At 45.4% G+C, this 12,726-nt stretch overlaps 1 protein-coding gene across 1 annotated transcript in view; it reads left to right on the top strand.

Moving 5' to 3' along the window:
• Elk3 (ETS transcription factor ELK3) overlaps positions 1-12,726 on the top strand; it is a 62,725-nt gene extending 49,999 nt beyond the window's left edge. Inside the window, exons 4-5 of the mRNA XM_021174068.3 lie at positions 5,394-5,516; positions 10,109-12,726. Of these exons, the coding sequence (XP_021029727.1) occupies positions 5,394-5,516; positions 10,109-10,207 (222 nt within the window). The 3' untranslated portion in view covers positions 10,208-12,726. The remainder of the gene's footprint in view (positions 1-5,393; positions 5,517-10,108) is intronic.

Here is a 12,726-nt window from a genome sequence, read left to right as displayed (position 1 = left end):
ACCTATCCCTGATGAAGTACACACATACATGCACACAAGACAGTTACGTCCTGCAGAGGAGACCTAAGCAGCACAAGAATGTACATTTGCCTCAGTTCCTGAAACCTGACGGGAGCACTCCCCACCCCCTTCCCGTGTAAGCTGCCGTGGTTGGCACTAGGGGCACAAGCCTGGGTGGTAGAGTCCCTGGAAGCAAGGAGGCACAAACGGAATGTTAAGGAAGAAGGGATGAACTTGTCCAGAGGAGTGAAATGTTGAGAGTGGCTACAGAAGGGGCAGTCACAGTTGGGCGAGGAGCTGAGGGAGCCGCAGAGATCTTTCTGGCATCTCCGTGCGGGAGCACAATGGGCTCGGAAGAGCGTGAGCTCGGCAAGGATGAGGAACAGGTCTAGAGGAAGAGTTGGAGTTTAGTCAGATGGGATGGGATTAAGGCAGCAGTGGAAACACTGGAAGGGCATGTAGGACAGTAGGAACTGTGCGGTAGAAGTCACCCTGATAGCATAGATACAGAAGGGGACACTGTATTCAGTTAGGATACCTTGCAACACTCCAGCTAATGGACAGGGAAGATGCCAGGCTCTAACAGACATATCCAGAGGAGTTGGATCTGAGAGAAATTTAGAGACCGTCAGCTACAGGCCTTAGTGACTAACTTGAGGGGTGAGTGAGAGATGAACAGGAGGATGATGGGAAGGAGCCGGGCAGTGGTGGCGCACGCCTTTAATCCCAGCACTTGGGAGGCAGAGGCAGGAGGATTTCTGAGTTCGAGGCCAGCCTGGTCTACAGAGTGAGTTCCAGGACAGCCAGGGCTACACAGAGAAACCCTGTCTTGAAAAACAAAACAAAACAACCAAAAACAACAACAACAAAAAGGTTGATGGGAAGAAAAGGGTATAGATCTGAACCATGGTAAATCAGGGAAGCCATGATACATTCAGCCACCAACATGAGGGAAGGTTAAAAACCCTGGGAACTGTGGCTGGGGAGGGAGGGAGGTTGAGGAGTTGTAAATCTATGAATCTCTCTGTGATAAACCCAGGACACATAACGACAAGCAGGAGGGTTCACAGAGGGAAGTGACGATGTGTGTGTAAGTCTATGGGATTTAGCATTGTGGCTAAGGAGGCCTTCCCTCCTCCCCCACCTCCTGAAAATGAACGGAATTTTTTGAATGAAGTGTTGTAGAGTGACTACATGGAATTGTATCCTGGATAGGGGATGTGAGGCAGGTGGACTGGTCCGGGTGACTTGTGGAATGTCACTGGTGGTAAGCTGACTGGATCTAAATGCAGCCCAGAAGGAAGTAGAGAGATACATTGAAAATGAGTCCAAGGAAGGTAGTGTTTCTGTCTTGGTGCCTGGGATGCTGAGTGGTAGGTAGGGCCATGTGTGCCAGAAATTGTGTCTTATTTTGTTCTTGCTTCTGCAAATATTTTTGGTCTCAGTAAGTATGTGTGTGTATATATATATAATATATATGCATATACATATATATTATATGTTATATATATAATATATATACATATATTATATATAATATGTATACATATATATTATACATATAATATATATATACATATGAGGTGAATTTGAAAAATGAGTTCAGTTTTGAACATGCAGGTCATTTCAGGAGAAGATGAATGAAAAAAAGAAATAAAAGGAAGAGAACACGGTCACTCCTGATGGATGGAGGTTTTTTTTTTTACATTTTGTAAATGTAGAGAAAACAGGCAGAAAGAAGAGTCCAGGCCGGCAAACAAAACAACCATGAGAGGAGAGATGGGGAGGGAGAGAGGAGCCGCTGACCAAGAGAGGCAACCAGGAGACCAGTGTTGCCAAAATGACTGAGTTAGAACAGGAATCAGACTGGAGGGTGAAGGCTAGGGAAGATGGGAAGTGAAGCTCAGGCCCTGGGAGGGAGGGGCTTAGGGCAGGGGGCGGGGCAAAAAGTGCTGGGAGGAGCCACAGGTACTGAGTGAGACTTGTCCTGGGTTTGAGACCTTCGCCCCTTCTTAGAATTGGAAACAAAACACCCCTGGAAGGAGTGAGTTACAGAGACAAAGTTTGGAGCTGAGACAAAGGATGGACCATCCAGAGACTGCCATACCCGGGGATCCATCCCATAATCAGCCACCAAACTCAGACACTATTGCATACGCCAGCAAGATTTTGCTGAAAGGACCCTGATATAGCTCTCTCTTGTGAGGCTATGTCAGTGCCTGGCAAACACAGAAGTGGATGTTCACAGTCAGCTATTGGATGGAACACAGGGCCCCCAATGGAGGAGCTAGAGAAAGTACCCAAGGAGCTGGGGGGGATCTGCAACCCTATAGGTGGAACAACAATATGAACTAACCAGTACCCCCAGAGATTGTGTCTCTAGCTGCATATGTAGCAGAAGATGGCCTAGTCAGCCATCGTTGGGAAGAGAGGCCCCTTGGTCTTGCAAACTTTATATGTCCCAGTACAGGGGAACACCAGGGCCAAGAAGTGGGAGTAGGAGTGGGTGGGTGGGGGGGAGGGTATAGGGGACTAACAGGATAGCATTTGAAATGAAAATGAAGAAAATACCTAATAAAAAATTGGAAAAAAAAAAAAAAAAGAAGTCAGACCCGAGGAAGGAGGGCACGGAACTGAAAAGTTCTTCAGCTCATCGAGCACTGGGGGCTGAGAACAACGAACAAATCCTCCAACAGCCATGAAAAGAGGAACCAGAAGGATGTGCACAGTATGAGGCAGAACATATTTAATGTTAAGGGGTGAAAGGATTCCATAGTATTCTAAAGATTCAGCAAAAATCAAAGAAATCACATCGGCCTGAGGGTAGACTGGGGGTCTGCTTCCAGGTGGTGGCATTTCTGATGGGCAGAGAGAGACAGGAGTAGAAAAGGTTGGTGCAGACAACACACAGCTGCAAAACATCTGGATGAGAGTCAGCTGCTCTCGTTAAAGGTCACAGGTATACGCTCTTTAGGCGATCCAGAATTAAGTGGAGTTGAATGGGGAGGAAGAGAAAGGAGATCCTAGTGGGAAAGCCCTTCTTGCACACGAATGCCCACTGACCAGAGTAACCTCAGGGACAACTATCGCCATTGTTAAGCCAGGCATTCCCAGGCTCCCCAACAGCCCCACAAAGCCTGCCCTTTACAAGTGGTCCTCCCTCCAGGTCAGGCAGAGACACCTTGGAGGCTCTGCGATGTCCTGAGATAACCCAGGCAAAGCTCTTTAGGAAGTTCCCCTTCCAAGTTCCCAAACAGTCCTTCCTTTGAGGTTGCAGGATCTCCGGGGAGAACTGCAATTGGAGGAGGAGTGAATGAAGTCATTTCACAATGTTTATTTGCATATATTATAGAAGGCATTTCAAATGTATTAACCATGAGAAACAGAAGGCCCCTGCATTCTCTGTGCATCCTGTATTCCTTGGAAACAAATGTGCAAGCGCCTCAGATCCAGAGGGGATGTAAACGGTAGATCCTGCACTTTACATATTGCCCAGCCGTGTGAGTTTGTGGCCTTGGATGAGAAAATGGTAGCTGCCCATTCTGGTTTAGAAGACTGTGCCTGCCGACTTTGAGAAGAATCTGAGAGCCCTGACACTGGTTATTATTAACTGTTAATAACACTGTGGTTTGAACCTGGCTCTGAAGTATCTCAAAGCACCTGGGTCTGCGGACTGGGGCCTAACCTACCCATACAAGTTGGATTCCCAGAACTTTTTAGCACCCAGTTGAGAATTCCCCATGAATGTATAAATTCTATTTATAAAATGTCTGGTACATTTTATATTACTGATTTACAAATGACCTGAGTCTCTTAGACTTGACATCCTTGTGTATTGGTCATATATATACATTATACATATATATTAGCCAAACTTTTATATAATATGTAAATATCTATTTATATTGTATGTTGTAATATATATGATATAAGGTAAATAATATATAATGTGTATATTACTATATAAATTTAATATAATATATAGTACTATATTAAGAGTGTCATTTGAATTACATGTCCTTGCAGCAACCCTGCAATAATAGCATGCATTTTCCTTTCCCCCGGTTGACAGATTAAGATTGAGGCCCAGAGAGGCTGGGCTGTTTGTCCGAGGTTGTCTAGCTAATGAGCAGAGGCTCTGAACATGGGAACCCCGTCAGAGCTCATGCTTACCCAGTGATTTTTAACCATGAGGCCAGCTGGCCTAGCATACTTGTGAAATTGCCTCCAACTAGGAAAAAAAAAAATGGATCACTGACTCAAAACACATATTTATCCTAGTAACCTCGTAGGCCATTCAGTATGTAGAAGGAAATGCCATGGAACCAAAGACTCAAAGAACTTGGTTTAAATCTGTTTACCGGTCAGCACTTCGGCTGGATGTTTGTCTCTCTCTCCCGCTGAACAGAGCAAATCTTTCAATTTAGGTTTAAGCTCAAATGCATTTGATAATTACAGAGGCTGCCGGGGCCAGTTCTAGGAAAAAATAACACGGCGGCATCCAGCATGATGCAATCTTTAATGCTGGCGCCTTTGCTGTGTTCTTACACAAAGAGTCTTATTGAGGGGCTCCTCTGGTCACCAGAGGTGCAGACACCCTGGGCCAGGGAGTTTGCCTCTGCTGAGAAGAAAAGCCATGCAGATTTACTGGCTGGGATGGCTTGTTTCTCCTGCCCTTTAGCTGGCTTGTGGGCCAGGCCTCCTGCCGAGTGCGGGCAAGCAAATGCCAGTCCCTCACTTCTAAGAAACGCTGCGTTCTGGCTCCACAGCCCTACTTTCCCATTGCCAGGGCGATGGATTCCTCCCAGCCCCACATCCAGAATGAAGTCCACGAGATCAGCTCAGGGCTTCTGAACAAGCGGCTACAATCCATGCTCATAGAATTTCAATTATTACAGGGCTATTTGATAATGGGGCATGAAGCCTGAGATGATCCTTTTTACAAGCATGTGGCCCGTGTGTGTGTGTGTGTGTGTGTGTGTGTGTGTGTGTGTGTGTGTGTCGGGGGGGGGATTGTAAACTTTGGGTGTGATCGGTGTCCACTGAGGCCAAACAGTTTGATAAGAAACAAGGACCCCCTTCCAGGGATCCTAATTGGTCTGTACATTTGTCTATTGGGAGCAGGGGTAAGGAACAGAAGGAACTGTTGGACAAGTTGCTACAAACCTGACTTTTCCAACAAGAATGTTTAGGCGGGGTAGCTTGCCTAAGACCTGCACGTAAAATTAGTACTGAGAATTAAGCTACTCCTAGTTATGTGGATAGAACTAAAGTTGCCCAGTTTTCCCGAGAAGGCGAGGCTTGGTTCACACACTGACCACTCCACTGCTTTTTGGTCATGGCTGGTGTTAGGTGACCCCCAATCAAGAGCTGCCTGTTGCCTTGTCTTCTAGACACCAAGTGGACTGTTTCTGGCCTCGAGTCCGCTGCTGCCCAGCATACACTTCTGGAGCAGCCTTAGTCCGGTCGCCCCACTGAGTCCTGCCAGGCTGCAAGGGCCAAACACACTTTTCCAGGTAAGTGTCTGCAAATGAGCTTTTAAACGTGAGTCATCTAACGGATGGCTTTTCTCTAAATTCCACAAAAGCTCTCTCTGACGGTACCTTCTGCCACTGAGCTACCAAGTTAAAAGTTTCCAAAGGGAAATCCTAAGGATTGGGTTGAACATCATTTTAGAGACAGACATTTCTTTTCTCTGAGGCAGAGAAGAGGTTCTTCTATCAGGAACGCACACATGGATTCTTTAAGGGTTTTGGATACTTCCACGTGACTAGGAAAACTGGAAATTGACTGCAGGAAATGATTTAAAATTAAAACATGATTTTTATAAAAGCTCAATAAGAGACTTTAAAACAGGAACCCAACTAGTCAATAGATTCACATGAAAAACACTGAAAAAAAAATAGAAAGAGTGAACAGTTTTTCCAAACTGGAGTAGAAACGTTACCCGCATCATTCTACAGATTATAATCAGGCTCGAATTGTGTAACAAAATACTGTGCAACATATGGTTAAAGAATAATGAAGCTGAGCTGAGTAGTGGTGGTGCACGCCTTTAATCCCAGCACTTGGGAGGCAGAGGCAGGCGGATTTCCGAGTTCGAGGCCAGCCTGGTCTACAAAGTGAGTTCCAGGACACCAGGGCTACACAGAGAAACCCTATCTCGAAAAAAGAATAATGAAGCCCTCCCTGAGTTAGGTGAACACATTCATTATCCATTCTTCTTCTGGAATCTTCCAGGAGCTTTACTCAGTATCCCATGGAGATCAGTATATCCTGAGTCTCAAAGATTGCTACTTCCCAACTCAGGGCAGTTACTGTCTTGAGGATGTGAATCCAGGCAGGGCAAGAATGAAGCAAAGGTAGATGCCTTGCTAGCTCCAAGCTCCTCTCTGTCTAGCTTGGTCTACCCAGCCTGCTTCCCCTGGCCTAGGACGCTCACCCCAAACTGGCTGTCGCTCCTTATTCCCACGGTCCTTAACATTTTACATTAGGACTACCCATTGATCTGGCAAGTGGACCCCCCCCCAAAAAAAAAACAAAAACAAAAACCATATCCTGTTCACTGTGCTGTCTCCCAGCTTCTAGCATATCAATGGTCACACACGTCAGTCATTACTGATGGCCTAGTGACAAGATGCCAAAGCACACATGCCAATAAAAGATGTGATAAGCTCCAGGCTGGCCTCTAAAGTGGTCACTTTGCTTAGCAAGGCTAGTATTTGCTGAGCACCTCTCTGCAAGAACACTATGTCTACACAACAGGATTTACGAGCTCTCTGGGAGGATGGAGGTGCTTCAGAGGTTTAGATTGCTATCCTGTGCTTCTGGTTTCCTGGCAGGCTTGGAGTAGGGTGTCATGGTGGGACTACTCCCTGGAGTAATTGAGTTTCCCTCTTTCCCTGGCCCTGAGTCCCAGCCCAGCTCACTTCTGCTCAGACACAGTGAACATGTTGGTGGCTACCATTTCATCCTCAAGTGGCACAGTCTAGTAGAAGCGTAGTGGGAGGGAGCTGTCTAAATACATCGCCCCTCGTGGGCAGGACCGCATGACTATGGAGTCTAACGTGGAGCTTCTACAGAGCTCAGTGAATATCTGAAAAATAAACAGCTTCTCATGTCTTTGGGTTTTGCGAGTTCTGCCATCTGATTGGTACAGAGGTTAAAGATCTTCCAGGAAAGCCACAAGGAACCAGTGGAACTTTGTTTCTATTCCAGTATTCCCAGCAGTAAAGATAGTTCATTTCCACAGTAGGTTGACAGCCAGGGTCTCTGGGAGCTGGGAGAAGTCCATACCACAGAGCCAGTGGTTCTGCAAAGTCAGCATGCATCAGGGTTGCAAGGATATTGTGTCAAGTAAAGAGGCTAGGCCCACCTGGGGGCTTCTGATTCATGGGGTCTCACGCACAGTCTGATAAAACAGTCACACTTCTGATAATGTTCTAGGAAACATTAGGAACCACATTCTGAGAACCAACTACTGTAGATTAGGGGTTCCTAATTTACATTTAGAATTCTGCAGATGACTGCATACAAAGGCTGTCTGCAAAGAGGTTCTATTCTAATTTCTGTAAACAGATCTGTTTTCAATCTAAGAGCCGTTCAAAAACCAGCCGGGGAGGTTGAAAGGGGGCTACAGCTTAGCTTGGATGGCTGAGAGGTTCCATGGCCTGGTGTTCATAAGTTATGGCTGGATCCATGTGCAAAGGGAAACAACACTGTCCTTTAAAAAATATTATTACTCTTTGCATAAAAAAGAGCAAGTGTTCATATAAAAGTTGGAGGTGGCAGCTTCAAAAATGGCAAACAATAGACATCCTCAGAGGAATGAGATTTCCAGTGAAAAATAATAGGACATCAATTGAAATGGGTTTCTGGGAATACAGATTACCACTGAGCCCCTTCAAAATGAATAAAAACGTAAGTCTCATTTACATACACCGGGTGTTGGTAAATGAGAGAAAGAACATAACCTACAGCACATTTTGAGCAGAGTGGGCGTGTCTCCTGTGTGAGCTTTGGAAAAGCAAACCGAAATCCTTAGGGAGGGAGTTGGTGGAGCTAAGGCATTGCTACGAAGATCTCCTGAGACAATTATCTGCTTGTCTGTCTATTTTAGAGGAAGAGTGACCGGCACAGGGTCATACACTGTAGATCTGGCTAGCTTGGAGCTTACTTTGTAGCCCAGGCTGACCTTAAACTCACGGTAGTCCTCCTGCCTCAGCCTCCTGAATGTGGGGATGACGGGTGTGCACCAGCCTACCTAAAACCATGCTTATAGCAGACTAGAGCAGATATGACAGAATTTCAGCAGAGAGAGAAGACGACACACTACCCTTTCTGGAAGAGGTATGTTTTCTATTTGCAAAGTGTTTTAGAAAAGAGAGAGAGGTGTCAAAGGCACTGGCCGAGCATGAATCTAGAGCCTGATCTACAAACACACTGAGGCATACCTCACAGGCAGGTACATGTGGAAAAAGGGTAGAGGAGACTCGGTTTCCAACTGAGAATGTGCTCGATAGAACATTTTAGCTTGATGCACTTTTATAGCTGTGGTGGGAGAAAAGCCAATAAACCTTCTGTGGGGGGCGGGGGGAGCCCAAGCCAATCAAGACAAGTATGGCAAAGGAGTGCACAGAGTGGGCAGCAATCCATCCTAACATGGAAAAAGCTGACACTAAAGGTGATTCTTTCATAGGCACCAGTAAAATGGGCAGGGGGAGAGCGCGTGTGCGCTTCTGCAGTTCACCTGAAGTCACCTCACAAGTGGGGCTTGGCTTAGAAAGGTTTAAGTGCATGCAGATGAATCTGGGAACTCGACAGAAACAAAGTCCCCCAAAGCTCCAGGAAAGACAAGAAGCCCCTGCATATGCCAGTTACCATTAAATCAATTAAAAGAGGAGCTGGGCCGTTTAGTATAGCTGGTGATTAAAAACTTGCTTTTGCTTAGGAGCTATGACCTTGAGCTAGTCAGAACCTCCCCGAGTTGTTTTTCTCACTTCCAAAGTGGTGATAACAAAGCTTACTTTATACTCTTAGTGACCCAATGAAACGGCGGGCCCTGAGAAGCCAAGGCGTTCAAATGTGTTACCGAAATCGTTTAGGGGAAAAAGTATGTACTCACTGGACAAATATTTATTGTACTTCTCGCATGTGCCAGGCTCTGCCGTTTGATATTTAGTGCTCAGGTTTAATATTTAGCTTTCCTGGACTGGACAGGGATTAAGCTACAGGAGGACCAGGGGGTGGGTGGGTGGGGAAGAGGTCCACTGGCCACATTGCATCTTCAGCAATGCAGAACTCGAGCTGTGAGTGGACAGTCACATATGACAAGGATGCTCTTGCTCACCCTTCTTCGTACGGAATCACAGCTGAAGTATCTGTCCCACTTAGGAAATCCAGTGCTTTCGTTCCGCTAGCTACCACCTTAGTTACCAACAACACAGAAATCTCACTGTTTGCCTGTGCAAGGGTGACCTAATGCACTGATAATTAGATCAGGGAAAAGCATGATCTCAAGCCTCCAGGAAAGAATAAGATCATCTTTCTTTTAGAAAAATGCAGAGGCCAGGACCACACATCTCCAGGCACTGGGATAGTGTTGAGCCATGCGACATGGGTGCTGGAATCAGGCTCAGCTCCTCTGTCAACAGAGCAGTCAGCACTGTTAACGGCTGAGCTGCCGTGTCCAGCTTCCCGGTCCTCGTTTCCAACAGAGCTGACAGGCGTCTCTGTTGTGCTGTGGGAACCAGACAGCAAATTTCAAAATGTGAGATTACTGACCCATATGTAAAGGATCTTGGTTTCCAGTTTTACCCCTTGATAGTTAGAAAATCAGCAAACTAGCTTAGAACCTTTAAAAAAAATAGCAGTAGACTAAACTTCACCGCACATGCGAAGGACAGGTTAGAACCTTTGGCACACAAAATAGGGGCCTTTTCTGGGCCCCTCTCTGTTGCTCTAGGTAACCTTTGTAAAGCAACTCAGCAACCACTCCGGTCACTGGGCTCAGGGAACAACACCCACGGGTGGGTCTGTCCATGATTAAAGGAAAGCAAGCTCCTGAATGGCTTTGTCGCAGTCACTAAATGCTCCCTGTCCCTTCCAGTTCCCCACACTGCTCAACGGTCACATGCCGGTGCCGCTCCCCAGTCTGGACAGAGCTCCATCCCCAGTTCTGCTGTCCCCCAGCTCTCAGAAATCCTGATGATGGGCCACCAACGTCACTGTCATCAACTAAGGACTCAGAACAGATGACGGATGATGCCAGTTTGTCCCCATGGGCTAGTTTACCTGTGTCATGAGAAGGACATTGTGAAACCTGGTTCATTTGGTTTGCACTTTTCGTAACATGGATAATCTAGATGTATGTTAGCATTTTAAAACAAAAGTTTTGTCTTTTTATATATATATATATATTCAGCTCTCTATAAAAGTCTGTTTCGCATTCAGTGAATTTTAATGTTTGTGTTTTTTTTTTTTAAATCTTGTTAGCTCTGGAGTGTTGAACACTGCCAGGGAGGAGCCTTTCTTAATGTTTTCAATGTAACTAATGAGGATGTGAAGCCTTTTATTGCTTTAACTCTACATATGCTGAACTCCGCTTGTATACACGATGTAACCAGCTGTGCCTTCCTTTGCATTTAGTGTTATGTACATGAATTTATGTATTTCTAGTATTGAGAGAAAATGTTTGAAGGACACCTTGGCATCAAACGGCTCTCTGTAGAGGGTTATTTTCTCACGTAGACACATCCAAGTGAACCTCCATCACGGAAAGAACTGCCTTAGGACCTCTTTGGAACTGAAATCCAGTAAGTGTAATGTCCAAGTGATGTTTTTTTATAAGAATGAATGAAGCCATATTTAGACAATAAACATTGTTTAAAGAACATGTTCCAAAGTGCACTTTTTTAAAAGAAGAACTTTGAGAGATCAGCCGGTCAGCCGTTTGTAGAAGCCTTTCTACTTCCTGCAGAAGTCTGGGATGCTAAGGCTCCGTTAAGTCCACACCAGCCAAACTCTCAAGGGGACTTTCCAGGTTTGTATTTAATTTTGAGATTAGCCCTGCTCTCTTCATTTCCTACAACCACAACCATCTGGTATCTTTATCACTTCAGGTTTCTTTAGATTCCTGGCATGACAATTAATATTTAAAACCTAATGTTTTAGGGCTGAGGATATAGCTCCATAGAATGTGTAGCCTGCATGTGTTGAGGCTGTGGGTATAACCCCCAGTAACCTGTCTCCCTGTCTCTCCCAAAAAGGGCGTGGTGGGAAACAAACTAAGAATGTTTTGGAAGATGCTTACAGATGGTGAATTCAAACAAAGAAATGTTCATATACTACCAGCCATGTATAGATATACTTCCTGTGTGTAGATATAATTTTTGATGGATTAAATCCAATGCATTACTAAGAACTGGAGGAACTGAAGGCCTTGCTTCTGAAGATGAGCACTCAAGAGACACCGCTTTCTGTAGTAAATGGATGATGAGAATAAAGGGAATCTGGGAAAGGGAAACTTGTCAGGAATCTCACTCTGAAACGGATGCAGCAGCTCCTCAGATGTTCCACAGGGAAGGCTCCGTGTGCCGAGTATGGGTTCTGGCTGTGACGGGGGCGGCCTCTCATCTGGTGAGACCCTGAAGGCAGCACATCTGTGCTTAAGGGGGAGTTCTACTGTAAGACTATGAAGTCAAGGCACTTTAAATTCAAGATCAGGTGAACTGAAACACCACTCATCTATAAGTGTAAAACAAACGAACAAACAATCAACTGCAATGTGCCTCTACAGACTAGATACTAAATAAAGGATTATAAGGGGGTTAAAAAAAACAAAGCCCATGCAAAAAAATTGAATTTTAAACAATCTAAAATTATGTTTAGATACTTACACATTGAGACTTACTACCGAAGTTGACTTTCTTTCTAAGGGGCGTGTGTCTTTACTAAGGGGAGAAAAGGCCTCTGACTGTAAAGCCATGAAGACAGCTCCAAGCCCATAAATAGATGCCCTGCCACTCCCTCACGGTGGAGAATAAATGTGTACTAAAATAAAAAGGAGCTGGTTCAGGAGACTGTAATTACTGAACACAATGTCAGAGCTGGGAGGGAGGGGCTTTGAGAGTGCTGGCTTCCAGCTGTTCTCTGGTCAAGACAGGCACACAGGACAGGGGTGGTGGGGGTGGAGAAGCTGGCCCAGAGCTGCCTGGGAAGAGTAAGAGAGCCTCAGAACTTAAGGAAACGTAAGGCTGGAATGTTTAAAATGGCTAGATGAGGATGTGTTTGATATGCAAGAAGAAACTAAAGGGACTGATGTGCAGAGATCTCAACAAAATGACCTTCTGTCGACTTTTAAACTATAAACGCTGGTTGGAAATGTTCCCATGACTGTAAGTTGGCCTGTTGGTTCCTTTTCTTCCAACTACCGTGATTATCCTGTGGACCCAGATGCTGGCATGAGGACTGTAGAATGGAGAACGACAGCTTCTCTGTCTTCTGTGTTTTTAACAGGCGTAATTCAGCCGGAATGTAGGCTCCCAAGAGCATCCCTGGCTCTCTTTTCTATGCTTGTGTCTTCAGTGTTTGACTGCTGCGACTGAGGTTGGAGGTCTAGAACCTCACTATGGAAGCTGAACTCAGTCCCTGCGCACAGCTTTCCTACGGCTGCAGGGCTTCCTCCACTGCCACATGGGTGTCGTTTTTTTTACTCTAATACTGTTT

The sequence above is a fragment of the Mus caroli genome, unplaced genomic scaffold (assembly GCF_978045245.1).
Source record: "Mus caroli unplaced genomic scaffold, Mus_caroli_1 scaffold_9, whole genome shotgun sequence".
Classification (NCBI taxonomy): Eukaryota; Metazoa; Chordata; class Mammalia; order Rodentia; family Muridae; genus Mus; species Mus caroli.
The sequence above is the reverse complement of the archived record's forward strand: the minus strand, read 5'-3'. Positions and strand labels throughout refer to the sequence as shown.